At 42.6% G+C, this 17007-nt stretch overlaps 1 protein-coding gene across 1 annotated transcript in view; it reads left to right on the forward strand.

Moving 5' to 3' along the window:
• Positions 1–17007, forward strand: part of TAF3 (TATA-box binding protein associated factor 3) — a 128092-nt gene that overhangs the window by 91846 nt on the left and 19239 nt on the right. Inside the window, exons 3-4 of the mRNA XM_086610718.1 lie at positions 4046–5862; positions 11698–11780. Of these exons, the coding sequence (XP_086466844.1) occupies positions 4046–5862; positions 11698–11780 (1900 nt within the window). The remainder of the gene's footprint in view (positions 1–4045; positions 5863–11697; positions 11781–17007) is intronic.

Raw genomic sequence — 17007 nt, forward strand, 5'->3', positions numbered from 1 at the left:
TTATCAAGTTCAGCTTTTACAGCTCCTCGGTGAGATGAAATTATCGTCGACAACAGTACGTGGTGTGACCTGCCCGAGATCAGCCGTGTCAAGAGCGGAGTGGATTCCTTCCTCCTTTTAACTTCAAAATCATCCTTTCATGCGAGTGAAGAACTTACCTCGTTACACAGACACAAGACCACGCTGCGCGTCCTAACACGCTCCAGTAAGAAACGCTGTCTTAACAAACGGTTTTCTCGGAAGCAGTGTGCTAACAGCCATCGGCCTGTCTTATTCCAGCGTTGGAGAAATTCACCTTCGGAGCGGCGACGGCTGAGCTCAGCCCTCCTGTACCCCGTGCATCGTCTGAACGCGGGCTGGGCGCGTGGGGCCGGCCGACGTAATAAATTGCCCTGTGTACCTTCAGTAATGCGAGTATTAATATTGATCCAGCGCTGACTTCTCTAACAACAGCCCCCCTCCCCAAAAAAAAAAAAATGTATCTGTTATCTTGAGAAACCTCCCAAACAGCTCCAGTCTCCTTTCATTACAGGAGAGAGTTATTAGGGCAGATGGCTGGGGTGATATCCGTTTGACCTATAGATGCTAACTCAAGAGTCGGATCATTAATAAGGTGGCCAGAGATAGGGGGAGATGGCAGTAAAGAGAGTTAAAAAGCAATCCTGTGAGCAAAGGATGGCGCGACGCGAAGTGCCGGGGAGTGGATGAGATGGACAAAGGTGAAAAAGTGGCTGCGTGGTTTTAAACGCTCATCGCCAAGCCAAGCAGATTACGCTTGGAAGGTGATGTTTCCCTGTGTTTGCTTCCTGCTCCGGCGTGAATCCTTCTGGAGGAAAAAGAGCCTGTCGCTCTTGAACGCGAGACGTAGATTTCACTTTCTCTAATTAAAACTCTCCCAAAAAAAGTGCTTTATTGTTTTCTGCCACGGTCACAGCTGCGGTGGCTTAGGTTTGAAAGCCGCTGCCTGGCAGAAAACCAGTCCTCGCTGAGGATCAGACCGTGGCCCCGTTCCAAGAGAAATTTGGGTTTCATTTGACCACGATAGGATTCCAGATTGTCATCTGAGCATGTCTGAAAAGTGGTGAATGTGTGTCAGTAGTTAAGTGCTCGTGAACTTCCTTAGTCCCTGGATTGTTCAGGACTGACCCAGGCAATTTTTTCCAGATGTTTTGGGGAATCCAAGTCCATGTAAGAGGGATGGTAATGCTTCTGCTTCCTTACTGAGTTGTCTTTGTGGCTTGCAGGAATGTGCATGAAAGCTGGAGCCAAGACACCCCAATTTCTAGTCTCACCTCTACAAACTGCACTTTAACCTTTCCTGCCCTTCGCTGGCATCTCCACCCAAGATCACAGAAACTTCGTGGGCCTGGTGCAAACTTTACTTGGCCTTATTTAAAAAAAAATAAGCATTGCTTTTTTTTTTTATTGTACAAAACTCCGGTCCCTGTTCTCCAAACCTCCTCTGAAACTGTTTTTTCACCTTTGATCCAGCAGCTGCTGATTTTCTGCAATCCTGAGTAGGTAAAACATGAGAAGCACCTTGGGATGAGAAAAAGTTACAAAAATATGAAATATTGCCGTGCACTTCCGTGAGACACAATATAACCGAGTGGCTGTTTAAGCGGACACTGGGCAGAAATCTTTAACAAATAAATGTTCTGATTTTTCTAGTAAATGTAACTTTTTTACTGTTCATTGCAGTAGTTTCTCTTCTGCTTTATTAACTCTTTTTAACCCCATGTTTTTTATGTTGCTATCTGCATGATCAAACCCTGTCTTTCCTAATGATTGAATTTGGCTGCCCTTTTCATCTCCTAGCTGAGGCAGAAGACTTCTCTAAATCCTAATTTTAGAGTATAGTGTTTGTTTTAAATTTTATCGCTCTTCTTAAATGAAAACAAACTCTCAGCGGCGAACTGGGTTGAATGGGGTTGGGAGGGAATTGCTCAGTAGCAACCGGTGCTGTGTGACATCGGATGAATGCTAATTCTTCATCCCCAAAACACTTTTGAGCAGATGAAGGCAGCTGATTTCTGCCACAGCTTAAACAGAGATTGAAATTACTCCTGTGATCTAGAAGCAGATTTTTTTTTTTCCCCCCATAGCAGGTGCAGGCTCGGTCTGCAGTGATTTCTCAGTTGTACTCTTAACTTTGCAGTTTAAAAAATTTAATGTCAGTGCCCAGCCAGGCAAAACCTAACTCCCTAACATTTCTGTTTTTCACGGAAGGCTAAGACTTTATCCTCAGGCAAAGTCTCCTCTCTGGGCTGGCTGCTGTAAATCCTCTGGGCCCTGGCAAAAGCCAGAGTTGCTAGCTCATTTTACTTAATTTGTGATGCTGGCAAGATTTGTGCTGCAGCCCAGGGCTCTTGACTCAACTCTCCTAAATCAGAGCATTGACACGTTACAGTAGAGAAACACCAGCTCAGAAAACCTGAAAATAAACACCTCGAAAAGAGATATTTCAGAAAGATGCTGTCTTACAAAGCTTTAAATGGTGTTAGTGGAACGTTCTAAGTTTCTTGGTGTTTGCTTCCTTAAAACCACTTGCTCATTAAGAAGTTGGGGTTTATCTGCTGTCATAATAAATGGATTTTACTACGTGTTTCATGAGAGAATCTTAAGGCACTTGATATCTTTCTGCAGAAACACTGCTAGACAAAATGCCACGCGTTTTTGCAGGTGGGTAAACAGAGACATGGGGAAAAGGGAAGTGAGGTTGTCTGCACAGGAATGTTAACTGGCATAGGTGTAATGACGTAATTAGAGCAAATATAGATGTGTCAGGTTAACGCCGATGTGCTCGCTCGTATTCCGGACTAAGAATCCTTTTTCCTGCTTGGATAATTCTGTTTTGAAAGTGAGGAAGTGTATCCAAGAGGATAAAGTGCTTGGCTGTGGTTGGGGAGATCAGAGGTTCTCTTCTTAAACCCACTATGGATTTGCTGAGAGATCTTCAGTGAATTTTCTCCTTTCTCTGCACCACGATGTCACATGTGTGGGACTGAAGATGGTGTTATATGTAGGAAAAAAAAAATTGCTATTAAACAAAAAAACCCTGAGCAATCACACAGGTGGTGTCCACGCTGACTTGAAACCGTTGGTGCTTGATGTCCACACTGTGTGTCTTTCAGGTTTATCTTATTTTCAAAAACTGGTGGATTTGATCTCGTAGCCTAAATGCTCGCTTGCGACTGGAGCACGTTAGGTGTATTCCTCTGGCAACGTAGCTTTTGTTGTGGTTTCACTATAGCAGGAAACCAGCATATGGACTGCAGGATTGCTCCGTGATGCAAACAAAACAACAGTAAGCAGGGATGATGGGGAGATGCATTTCAAAGGTGTGCTGCTGATCCAGACCAGCACGCACACACACGATGCTGGGGTGTTCCCGTATAATCATAACAGGTAACGTCCATTTGCAGCAAGTTCTTAAGATGGTATCAGAGACAGAACCTGGCAGGTTGTATGCAGCTTAGTCCTCTGCTTTAACCTTCAGGCTGTGCTGCTTCAGGAAAAACAAACCAGGTTTAGGAAGATGTTTTCCTCGTAGCTAATCTGTAGTCAAAATTGTGTGATATATAAGCAAAACAGCTAATTCCAGTGAATTTTAATCGAATGTATGCTTTGCAGTCCACTTTGTTACAGAAAAAAAAATGCTTCAACATCTCTCTTCGTTTAGAATGAATGAAGCAGGTTTGTGTTATTGTAATCCCAACAATTGCAGTAAGAAATAATCAGGACGTTTTTAGGTTGATTATGGACCTGCTCCACAAGGTCTAGCACCATTGGAGAGCTCTACTCTCATATCCTTTGCTCATGGGTTTGATGTTACACTGCGATGAGGGTACCTGCCAGTTGTGACGGTGACTGATGCAAGGCAGAGGAGGTGCTACGCTTTTCTTCCAAGTAGACCAGTAAGAAGGTGCTAGGTGGCCGGTTATCTCTTATGGGCTGCGTGTGAACATGTGCTCTGATGCTTGTCTGTTTCTGTAAAATGTATTCTAATTACCTTAATGCCTTTTTAAAATGTTCTTTGTTACAGAAGAGGAAGAGGAACAGGTGCCTACCGATGGAGGTACTTCTGCGGAGGCCATGCAGGTGCCACTGGAAGAAGAAGGAGATATGGAAGAGGATGAGGCAATTAATGATGAGAACTACTTGAGCAAGAGACCGTTAGAAAGTCCTGATGCTGAGGAATTTCCACCTGTGAAACGGCCAAAACTATCTGTTTCCAAAGGGGACACCTTGGACGGAGCTTTGGAACCGCGTGAGCCTCTTAGCTCAATAAATACTCAAAAAGTACCACCAATGCTTTCTCCAGTTCATGTTCAGGACAGTACAGACTTAGCCCCTCCTTCACCAGAACCACCAATGTTGGCTCCCATTGCAAAATCGCAAGTGCCAACTCCCAAAACTGTAGAGACAAAACCGTTTGTACCCAAAACGAAGTCCAAATCAAGTTCTCCAGGACAGAAGACAAAATCACCTAAAACAACGCCCTCTCCAGTGGTAACTGGAAGTCCCATACGTTCACCAAAAACTGGATCCAAAGAGAAAAAGTCACCAGGTCGCGCCAAGAGCCCAAAAAGTCCTAAAAGTCCAAAGGTTCCTGCTCATGTTCCCCAACCACCTGTCAAGCCTGAAACACCAAGTAGAACCCCTGTGGCTGCATTAAGTGACAAGATAGGAAAGGAAAACGTTCAAGTAAAACAAGGACAGACGCCACCTGAGCCTGCCACCAAGCCAAATATTGAAAACCAGACTAAGAAAGTACCGGTAATGGACAAGACCATTGATGATTCAATCGATGCTGTGATTGCTCGTGCATGTGCAGAACGAGAACCGGATCCCTTTGAGTTTTCCTCTGGTTCTGAATCAGAAGGGGAAGTTTTTACCAGTCCTAAAAGACTTTCTGTTTCAGAGACTACAACTCCTAAACCTTCTGTTTCTGCCAATAATGCAAATAAGGCAGGAGCAACTCCAATACCTCCCTCAGGTGGGACTTCAAGTTCAGACATTTCATGGACAATGGATGACTCAATTGATGAAGTCATTCGAAAGGCAAACATGGGGACACCTTCTAATCCACCTACCAACTTCACTTATTTCTCCTCACCTTCTGCTTCACCGCCAACTCCAGAACCTCTTCTCAAAGTTTATGAGGAGAAAACCAAGTTGGCTTCATCAGTAGAAGTGAAAAAGAAATTGAAAAAGGAGCTGAAGACAAAAATGAAGAAGAAAGAAAAACAAAAGGAAAAAGACAAAGAGAAAAACAAGGAGAAAAATAAGGAGAAGGAAAAGAGCAAGGAGAAGGATAAAGACAAGGAAGGAAACAAGGAAGCGAAATTTCAGTGGAAGGAACTACTCAAAGATGATGATCTCGATCCCTATAAATTCAAACTAAAGGACTTTGAGGATGCTGACACAAAAGTAAAGTTGAAAGATGGCAATACCAAAAAAGAGAGAGAAAAACATAAAGATAAAAAGAAAGAGAAAGAGAAAGGCAAAAAAGACAAGGATAAGAAAGACAAAGAGAAACTTAAAGATAAGGGTAAGGAAGATAAGATAAAGGCTCCATCAGCACCTCTTGTGTTACCTCCCAAAGAAATGTCTTTGCCCTTGTTCAGCACACCAACTGCCATGAGGCTCCCCAGCATGTTACCTTCCTTGTCTCCAATGCTTCCTGAAAAACTGTTTGAAGACAAAGAGAAACCAAAAGAGAAGAAGAAAGACAAAAAAGAGAAGAAGAAAAAGAAAGAAAGGGAGAAGGACAAAGAAAAGGAAAAGAAAGAGAAGGAAAAAGAGAGGAAAGAAAGAGAAAAGAAAGAGAAAGAAAAAGAGAAACACAAACATGAAAAGGTAAGCTGTTTAGATGAGTTGAGATGTCATAATTGCTTGCAAAATGCACTTGGATTCGTGTATATATGCTGAGCGTTGTTTAGCAGCTTTGAGGAGATGTGTGATTACAGGTTTAGTATTCTCTAAAAATAACAGCTCCAAGGAAGACATCCTCCAAGAGCTTCAGGGATTGTCCCAACTCTTTGGAAGACAAAACAATGGAATTTTGTAAATTTGAAATGCGAGGTGGTCTCGCTGGTTTTCCTCGATTCACTTTTCCTTTCAAAAAGCTGGGGCTCAGACTCAGCAACAGCACACGCACAACAAATGTGCACAAATTTCCTTCTGTAGATTTCCCCTAGTAGGGCCAGCAACCATGTACCTTTCATATAAACTTCAAAATGTAGTTTCTGAGAGTCTGCTGTTTCAAAGCTTGTACAAGTCTGTAAATTACCAGGTGGGCAGCAGTGAGGAGCAGACTGCCTTCAAATAAACAAGTTCCCCAGGTATCTCAGATGCTCAGAAGAGCTGCTGAATCCTCTTTTAGCAAGACCGCCCCCTTGTTGCTCCAATTTGTTTGAAGTAAGAAAATTGTTTTCAAATTATGGCCTAAATGTTGAAATGTCACCTTTCGTTTTGAGTCTTATGCTTGAGAGAGAAGAGGAGAGAGAGTTTTCAAGTGGGTTGAGCACCTTCCACTCCTGTAACTTTTACTGATTTCCATCAGCCCAAGATAATTTCTTCTTTCCAATATCACCTAATCTTAAGAATATGTTTAATATTTAAGAAATGAAACCAGCATATTTGCATGTTATCAGATTTTAAATCCATTAGAAATGGCTCCCATAATTCAGGGTTTGCTCTAATTTTTTGTCACTTCACCTTATAATACGCATTAAATTGTTAATATAAAAAAAAAAAAAAGAAGAAAGAAGAAGGAGATTGTCTTCATATATGATAACCTTGGATACAGGATTTCCTAAATCTCTATCCTTAGCATTAGGAAGCACTATTTAAGTTTTGATTTTACCAAGATGCTCTTTACATCCTGCTTTGAGCATAATACTCAGTTCATACAAGCTCAGATTGGGACATTCCTCACTTTCCTTTTTTGCCTGTTGTGGTACCTGCTGGACTTGAAACAAACTGCTGATTTCAAAACTTGACATATTTTTTAAGTTGACAAATGGTTTTTCAGTGCAGAATCCAGGTAATCTGGAGAACTAACATTTATCTGCTGTGGACGAGTCAGTGATCAACAGGGTGGTGGTCCAGTTGTCCGTGTTAATTTAATGTCCAGTTTTAGACTGGAGCAACACTTTCACGGATTTCCTATTTTAGCTGTTTGCCCCTCATGCCTAGGATGTCTTGTCAGTATTTCATTGAGAATTTTTGCAGAGATTTCTTTTCAAGTTAAATACATGTGTATATAAAATAGAGACTATGAGTTGCTCGTTTTTCATGCATTCAATTTTGCATTTCTTCTGCAAATCCCTATATCTAGTTTGCTTTAGAGCAGTATGACAGATAGACAAACAAATACAAACTGGTAAAGCTTGGGTGTAGACTGAACATATATGTATTAGGAAAAGGAGTTCGACAGTAATAAAAACTTGGACAAATTAAATTGACAAAGCTGCCCATTACCTTGGCAAAAAGTCCCTGTCAAAAGATAAACTTTAAAGCTAGAATGCATGAAAGAGTCCCCAGATAGAATTAAAATTTAAACTGATTCTCGATAGATAAGCTTTTTTTAAATCCACCTCTTTGCTGCAAGTCAGGATTTTAAAAATAAATTTCCCCTTTAAATCTCTTGAGCGATTTTCATTTTTTGCAAGGCCGCACTGCTGGTGTCCTGGAAAAATGGAGAGTTAGAGCTTTATCAGTTGGTGCCCTGAGGTATGTGGCAAAGAAGCTAAATCCTTGAAGATTAGCAAAAAAAATGCAGCACATGGCAATAAGGGGCTTATATGACTACTAGTATTAGTTCAGGTGAAAGAAGTATTGCTTATACATAAAACTGGACAAATCCACTGACAATGTATTTTTAGTTAGCTACAAAGGAGTCTTATATTGCTGGACTTTACCTCTTTGGTGATTTGGGAAGCTTAGTAATCCACTGTAAATGCTCTTCTGCTGGCCCCAATTCCCAGTATTACTCCAGAATGCTGCTCTTTCGTTTTAACCCCTAAAAGTACATGTTTCCTTAATTTAGCTTTTGGATCACACAATGACTTATTTAGCCAGCAGTTGTGCTGTAAGAGCAAATGATCAAGTTACCGCTCGGACGCTTAACCTTCGGTGGCGCGGCCGCTTCGACGGCGTGAGCGCAACCGGAAAGATGAATTTGTGGGCTAACGGCAGCTTCAGCTCTTGATGGCCAGTAGAAAATATCAGATTTCTATTTCTAATATCGCTATACTTAATCAAAAGAGTGTCTCGACGTTATTACCTAAGCGTGCATCCCATCCTGTTGGGGAATTGAAGCTTTCCGTCAAGTTTTGCCTGCAATTTTGCCCCGAGCTGCTGGAAGACGCAGACCAGCAACGAATACTCTGCATGAATTGCAGAAAGCAGAAGCTGCAGGCTGCGTGCTAGAAGTGTTGGGTGGTGAGACCGAGGAAGAGGAGCTTTTGCCTGGGGCTCTGCTGCAGCTCTACACTCTGCTGTAAGCGTTGGGGTGCTGCCCTCGGAGCCAGAGAAGCAGACAGCGAGCTGGGGTGCTGCCGTGCGCGCACTGCCAAAGTAAAAGCAGGCAGTTGAAGCAGTTACACCCCACTTCTAGGATGGAGATTACTGGGCGTGCTGAAGGAGTGACTGAGCAGCTCACGAAGCAGCTGCTGACCCAGTTTCAGCCAACCTTAATACTCTGAGCTGTAAACTAAAGTAGTTGAGGAAATGCTCCATGAGAAACGGAACCATCTTTGGATTGGGGCAGGGCTTGCCAGTGCTGCCCCAAAGTAAACTGCCCATACTCATCCCTAGAAGTGCTCTTTTCATCCCTGGAAGTGTTCAAGGCCAGGTTGGATGAGGCTTTGAGCAACCTGGTGTAGTGGAGCATGTCCCTGCCCACGGCAGGGGGGTTGGAACTAGATGATCTTTGAGGTCCCTTCCAACCCAAACCATTCTGTGATTCTGTGATTCTACTTGTGACTCAAAATCCTATCATCGACGTGGAAGAAAAGCAGGATACCCAGGATATAACTGTGAATGCTCCTTAATTTTCCCTCTGCTCCAGTCATGCAAACCCTACACGCAAACTGGTGTTGTAGAAAGATGCTTCCTCTCCTCTTGTATCAAAGGGTAAGATTTAGGATTGTCATGGAGCCCAGTTTTCCTCTCGCAGCAGACTGTGATGTTGGTGTCTGAGCATAAAGAAGTGGTTTGTTTGCTTTTCGTCTGCGCCGTGAGCCCACACCACCGTCGTTGAGCACATCTTGGTGGTATATGCGTAATAATACAAAAGACCTTCAAACAAAGGATGGATGACATGAGTATCTTTCTGTGCTGTGTGCTGGAAGCTAAGTAGCAGTGCTTGTCCTAGGAAGTTTCGGATTTGAAACAGTCACTGCAGAAGGAGGAAAAACCTGGAGGAAAAGAGGTAAGATAACCTAAGGCATATGCCTGAGCGTCTTGTACCCAGGATTCAATTCCATGTCTTTATCCAGTGGATGACGCTACAGGTTAAGGTGCCAGGAAAGCAGTTAAGAGACTTACCTATGGAAAGTGACAGTGAAATTGTTCCAGGCATTAGGAGCTCGAGAGGAAAAAACCTCTTGCAACACTCCAGGGGGATGACATAACAAAAAATCGTGCTATATAAACAAAGGAGTAGAGGGAGGCCTGTGGAATAGGCTAATACGTATCCATTGAGAGCTTTATTGAAAAGCATGGTTAACTGTGTCAAAACAGAAATACCACTCAGGCTGCAGCCCTTCTCTCTCTGGAGTAGACATCTCCTAATGAGCAGCTCTGATTCTTTGGGCAAGGTGTGCGGCACGGGACTTGGTCATTGCCATTCCTCAATGTAAGTCTTAATTGAGTCCTCCCACTCTGGCCTGTCGTCTCCTGCGCTGCTTTCCGTGCTTCGAATTGGTTGTTTGCCCTCCTTTTCTTAACGAAAGCTTTTTAAAACAGATTTCTCCCACTGAGAGTTGCTCGGGTTGCCATTTAGTGTATGCATCCTATTTTTGTCTCTTTAGGTTCCTCGACCAGATTCAGCCAAGTGGTTATTGTATTAAATACGATGACACACATGCTCAAAATTCTGGCAGATACTGGTTGTAAGAGTTTAAGGACATATTAAGGAATGGAAATCCATTGGGGTATCCCCGCGCAGGTCACCAAGTTGTGTGGTGCTGTGGACTCACTTGAGGGAAGAGATGCCATACAGAGGGACCTTGATAGGCTTGAGAATTGGGCCAGTGCAAACTGCATGAGCTTCAACAAGTCAAAATGCAAGGTCCTTCACCTGGGTCAGGCCAATCCTAGGCACAAATACAAACTGGGCAGAGTGGGTTGAGGGTAGCCCTGAAGAGAAGGATTTGGGCTCAACATGAGCCGGCAGTGCACTCATGTGGCCCAGAAGGCCAGCCGCATCCTGGGATGTATCAAGAGAAGCGTGGTCAACAGGTCGAGAGGTGATTCTCCCCCTCTACTCTGCTCTTGTGAGACCCCACCTCGAATACTGTGTCCAGTTCTGGTGTCCCCACCATAAGAGAGTCATAGATTTTTTGGAGCGTGTTCAGAGGAGGGTCACAAAGATGATCCAGGGGCTGGAGCACCTCTGCTACGAGGACAGGTTGCAGGAGCTGGGATTGTTCAGCCTTGAAAAGAGAAGACTTCGGGAGGACATAATAGCTGCCTTCCAATACCTGAAGGGAACTTACAGGAAGGCTGGGGAGGGACTTTTTACAAGAGTGTCCACTGATAGGACAAGGGGAAATGGTTTTAAGTTGAAGGAGAACAGATTTAGATTAGATTTTAGGAAGAAATTCTTCAGTACGGGGGTGGTAAGACTTTGGAATAAATTGCCCAGAGAAGTTGTGGATGTCCCCTCCCTGGAGGTGTTCAAGGCCAGGTTGGATGGAGCCTTGAGTAGCCTGGTCTAGTTGAGAGGCGTCCCTGCCCATGACAGGGAGGTTGGATTAGATGATCTCTGAGATCCCTTCCAGCCTATGCCATTCTATGATTCTATGATATTCAGGTCATTTAAACTCCACCAGATACTGAGGTTGGAAACCAGGCCATTTGAAAAATAGCCATTAGAAACGTCAGTCTAATTGCATTAAAAAGCAGCAATTCTGTTATACCGATGTGGATAAGCACTCTCATAAAGTATTGAGTATTGATACTTGGGGTTTATTTGCTTCCTCAGTGTCTAACTTTGATTCAAGAGGGTCACAGTTCATTTATGTGATAAACCTGGCAAACAATTGAATTTAAATCTCAGAAAAAAAGTGCAAACACCAGTGGACGCCTATCAAGTTTGCGTAAGAAAGTCAAAGCATTTCATGTCATTGTTTAGAAACATACTGGGGTTTTTCGTGTCTCTAGAAGTAAATCAGGAAAACTTGTTAACAAAGTGTATGAGCAGGTACAAATGCAATGAAACATCAAGTTGACTCTTTAGTCTAGAATTCATATTTGTGACTTGCTTTGGCTGGGAGCTCCCAACAGACTCTGACCGTCCATACTACAGCGTGAAACGTGAAAGAGCAGTGATGAGTCTGTCATGGTCTGTCTCGTTAAGCCGATATACTCTACTTGGTTAACTCCATCGGTGCTTTCATGTAATTAATGTATTTTGGGAATCTGCTTGCAGTCTTTGATTGATGATTGTGTTCCCTTGTACAGATAAAGGTGGAACCAGTTGTTCCGGCTCCGTCACCGGTTATTCCTCGGCTGACATTAAGAGTGGGTGCAGGCCAAGACAAGATGTAAGTACAAATAAATCCCTCTGCAAGGTGTATGCTTGCCGCAGTTCATCCTCTGTCACTTGGGGTAGCTCTTATGTTCAGTGAGAAACGCTTAAAAATTAGTGGCAAATTATATTCATACACCTATGACATCTTTTGACCATTCTAATGAAATATCAAGCAGAACACTTGCCAATATAAACTTCTTGGACATTTTACCCTTTTTCTTCTGCTCTCCAAGTGGGATCCATCCATCTTGCATCCATCCCACTGTATTTCCCGCTCCATGCCTTTCTAGGGCATAGATTACAGGCTGAGAGAGTTGGGGCTGTTCAGCCTGGAGAAGAGAAGGCTCCGGGGTGATCTTATTGCAGCCTTCCAGTACTTAAAGGGCCTACAGGAAAGCTGGAGAGGGACTTTTTCCAAGGACGTGTAGTGACAGGACAAGGGGCAATGGCTTTAAACTGAAAGAGGGCAGATTTAGATTAGATATAAGGAAGAAATTTTTCACTCTGAGGGTGGTGAGGCACTGGAACAGGTTGCCCAGAGAAGTTGTGGCTGCCCCATCCCTGGAAGTGTTCAAGGCCAGGTTGGATGGGGCTTTGAGCAACCTGGTGTAGTGGAGGGTGTCCGTGCCCATGGCAGGGGGGTTGGAACTAGATGATCTTTGAGGTCCCTTCCAACCCAAACCATTCTGTGATTCTATGATTCTGTGATTACAAGACTCCATCTAGACGTGTACGATGCCTCCGGTGACATTTAGTGAGTTTTTCATAATGGACAGTTATCCCTAATGTAACCTACAGCCGAGTTTCATAACACTCTTCAGCTAATAGTTGTTTTATGCTTTAAAACATAACAGTTGAAATTCCTTGATACGTGTCGGTTTTATTATTGTAACTGTTGATGATTATTCATGAGCGTACCTAACGCATTTCAAATGTTGGTTCATTAGCTCCTTAATTATTGGGTGCTGTTGTACAAATAATAGTTACTTTGTACCGTACGAGCACAAATAGGATGATCCCTATCCCGAGATCATACAGCATAAGCAGGTGGCTGGAGAGGCTGGGGAAAGTATGTGTCACTGGGCTTTATAGCCTGGTCCCGTGTTGTATGTGAAGGGTTTCTTTTAATCAGTTTTTTTCGTGTTGTTTTTAACAGCGCAGAGCACACTTTCATGTCTGATGATAAACACAAGCATCAAACAGATTTTTCCTTTCCGTTCATCACATTAAATATTGTAATGTAGTGTCGTGGGTTAGGTTGAACCTTCCCCCCACACACACAGCCGGTCACTCCCCCTCCCCCACCCCCAGGAATGAGGGAGAGAATTAAAGGATAAACGTGAAACCCGTGGGTTGAGATAAGAGTGATTTAATACAGGTGATTTAATACAATGTAGGTGCTCACCACCCCCTCGTATGCGAAGCCCGTCTCGTCCCGAAAACTGCAAAATCCCGGACGAACGTGAGGCCCCGAAATAGAGGGGGGCAGAGAGGGAGAGATAGTACTCCGAGAGTGGGAGTACTGGGAGAGAGAGAGGAAAGAAAAAAAAAAGAAAAGCAATAGAGCGAAAAACACAGCAAGCGCAAAAGAGCAGAAGCGGCAAAAGCCAAAGCGCAGAAGCCCTTCTTCCCGTCTGACCCTCGCTTTTATACTGGGCATGACGCTGCATGATATGGAATACTAATTGGCCAGTTTGGCCCTCAGTCTTAAGTTCCACACAAATCACAAGGGGAATCGTGTCCCCCTTGTCCCATCTATGCTCCCCCCTTATCCCGCCGTGCTTCTGCACTCCGGCACACTGAAAAGTCCTTGGCAGCTTGTTATCAGCGTTCTTCTCAGAGTGAGCCTCTGAGTAAAACCAAAACATGGAGCTTTTCTAGCTGTTAAAAAAAAAAACTCTGTCCCAGCTAAAACTAGGACATGTAGTTGTTTCTCTTTTGTAGCCTTTATGAACTAAATCTCCCAATCACTAATTTTTCTTTGATGATTATTCTCTTTTTCTGTGCTGTCCTGCTCTTCCCCACTAGATAACTGTGACTTTTACTGGTTTGAAGTTCCTAAGGGACTTCAGGCACTTCTTGGTTTCTATGGGACACCTCCACCTCAAATATCAGGACTTTTTCCTGCCCTTGAACCATTTCTGCTTTCTTTCTTTCACAGTCTTTGAGTGTGATCAAAAATTTCTGTCCCTCAGATTGTTGTACAAAAGCTCCAGCTTTCTAAGAACAGTTGTTTGAGCTGCTGTGCAGACTGTCCCATTAAAGCCCACAAATCCATTTTCCTACTTAAGGAGCCATAGATACTTTTAAACTCCTCTTTTTTAAGGATCATACAAGTGTTTATATTGGGAAAACTAAGTCAACTTTCAAGGCAGAACTTCTAAATTAAAATTCTGAAGCCATATTTTAGCACAAAAGAGTTGACTTTGCTTTCCATCTTATCTCATCCTGGTCTTTCTTATACCCAGACGCATTTTGGGAAGGGATTTCAGACTCCATCTGCTTGCTAGAAATCATATGGGTAGAATCATAGAAATCATTCCAGCCACTGGAATAGGCTGCCCGGGGAGGTGGTTGAGTCCCCATCCCTGGATGTGTTTAAGAATAGGGTGGATGAACTGCTTAGGGATATGGTTTAATGGGGATTAGGGATGGTTGGACTCGATGATCTCTAAGGTCTTTTCCAACCTAGAAATCTATGAAATCAGCAGCAGCCCTGCCAGCTTGAAATGGGTCAGAGATACTGACATCTTGGTTTATGGCCTTTTGGGAAACTCATTTCCCAAATTCCAGTTTTCTTTGTGCATCATTAGTGGCACCATGACCAGCATGTGAGGACCCCAGGTGTTGTGATCCTTAGCATGGCAGAGCCTAGAGTTTAAACTCTGATTCCAGGATGAGAGATACACAAAGCTGACTTAACTCAAAGGTTCTAGGCAAATTAGAGGAGAATTAAACACTAAGGCTGAGATCTTCAGGGACAGGGAAGTCCTGGAGGCAGCTGGTAGCAAATGCTAAGTGGTGGTTGTGCTCCAGCTCTCTGCAGCATCTGTGCAAGGCCTAGGAAGAGAACTTCATCTTCTCGATGTGACACTCATCCTTGAGATAGCTTTAGGCTGCGTAGCCAAACAAAGTTTGAGTCATTAGTATTCCATCTATTTGCTTACTGCTTTTCCTTTCTACCTTAAATATCTCCTCACTGCCCACCATACTGTCACCCTAAATTTGTCCCGATATAATGACTCTCTCACCCAGTTGCACCTTCTGGCTGATGGCAAACAAGAACTTGTGGAGCTTTGTAATAGCTTTTAAGATTTGTCATTGTATTCCAAGGCAAATCCAGGAAAAAAAATTTCTGTTACATGATTGAATACAGTTTGTGCCATGTGGCTCTGGGAACTGTTTCGAGTTGCGTGTCCATCTGGTAGAGCTGCCCTGCTCTAAACAATACTTTTGCTTTCATCCTAAAAAATTACTGTTCAGCCTGAACTCAGAGCGTGTTTTAATTTTCGTGTGTTGTGATCATTATGAAGAGGACTGATGTGGCTCTAAGGCAAAGCATTACGTAGCTGTGTAAGACTTGGGACCTCTGAAGTAACACCAGAAGTCTCTGTGACGTCAATTTGAAGTTATTGGTTGAAAAGACCATAGTAGGATCATCAGCCTTTTAAGTAGCTTGTAACAGGCAGAAACAAAAGGAAAGTTAAACTTGAGTTTTCATCTGTGTTGATAATGGAGTTGTGAATATCTGGTCATTATCATATAGAAATGTTGTGTTTCAGTTAGCATGTCTCTGGAGTTTACTAGCATGAGATTGTTTGAAAATACCATGGAAAGGTATGAGAAAAGTTATTGGAAACTCATAGAATTTGGTAAGTAAAAAGCAGATGGACTAACGAGCTATTTCAATTTCCTGTGTTAAAGAGAAGAGCTGTTTGGAGGCTTTTGGAGGTTCTTAAGTATCTGTTCAACTAGAGGTTGGTTTGTTTTGGGGCAGCTTCACATAAACATTGTTTTTCATGGAAATACTTAACATATCTTGGTGAGGCCACAAAGTCTTTCAGGTGTCTGAAGGAAAAGCCTCAGATCGATGGTGTTTGAATAAGCTTAGTCAGGGGAGATTCAGGTTGGATGTTAGAAAGAATTTCTTCTCTGAAAGGGTTGTCAGCCACTGGAATAGGCTGCCCAGGGAGGTGGTTGAGTCCCCATCCCTGGATGTGTTTAAGAAAAGGGTGGATGAACTACTTAGGGATATGGTTTAATGGGAGATTAGGGACGGTTGGGTTGGATGATCTCTAAGGTCTTTTCCAACCTAGAAATCTATGAAATCGATGAAATGGAGATTCACATCACACCATAAACGCAGCACAAGGACAGCAACACAGTTTATTCTCTATTATTTTGCTTCTTGACTCCTCTGCTTGGACCAACATGCAAAGCAGAGGCAGAGAAGTCTCCTTCTTTCTTCTTTCTGTGCATATGAGTATGTATTGCTCCTAGATTCAAAGTGATCCCTGCATTCCAGCTTGTCCAATGTGCAAACATTCTTACGAAACACATAAGTTCAAAAGAGACAACTATGAATAATCTTAGGTTAATAGACATGAAAATGTACTGTTGCTAAAGGATGGAGAAACCAATATTGGAAAAACTGTTCTATTTCAGGTTTTTTTGCAAGTGCTTTAACTACACAGTAAAACAAGAAGAAAGTAGATTATAATCAAAGCATTTCCATCTTCGTTGTAAACAATTACAGCAATACTTGCATGGATGCCACATTAGAAGAAATTTACTGGATTCCATTCTAATGCAATTAGAGCTAATTTTGTTCTTTAAATGAATAAAAGGTCAGCTAGTAAATCTAGTTTATCTCAAGTCCAGGCTTCAATAAATTGTTTTATTTAATTTGTTGTAAAAGATCTTATCCTTAATGGGCCTAGCTCCTACTAGTTTGCTAGTAGGGTTCTAAAATATTTATGACCACCTTTTTAGATATGATTTGAATGATATGTAGGAAGGGCTTTTCACTGTTGGTTTTTTTTCCACTCCAGTGTTATCAAGGTAGATTGCTAACTGAGTTAGTATAGGAAGGAACTAGAGATGCTATCTTTTTTTAAAAAAAAAAAAAAAAAAAACAAGACAAAACAAAAAACCACAGCTAGAATACACTTCAAAATTCTAAATCAACTGCAAATGATGAGCAGAATTGAATACTTTTGTTTGATGACATCCTGGTTTCT

The sequence above is a fragment of the Tauraco erythrolophus genome, chromosome 4, assembly GCF_009769465.1.
Source record: "Tauraco erythrolophus isolate bTauEry1 chromosome 4, bTauEry1.pri, whole genome shotgun sequence".
NCBI classification, from domain to species: domain Eukaryota; kingdom Metazoa; phylum Chordata; class Aves; order Musophagiformes; family Musophagidae; genus Tauraco; species Tauraco erythrolophus.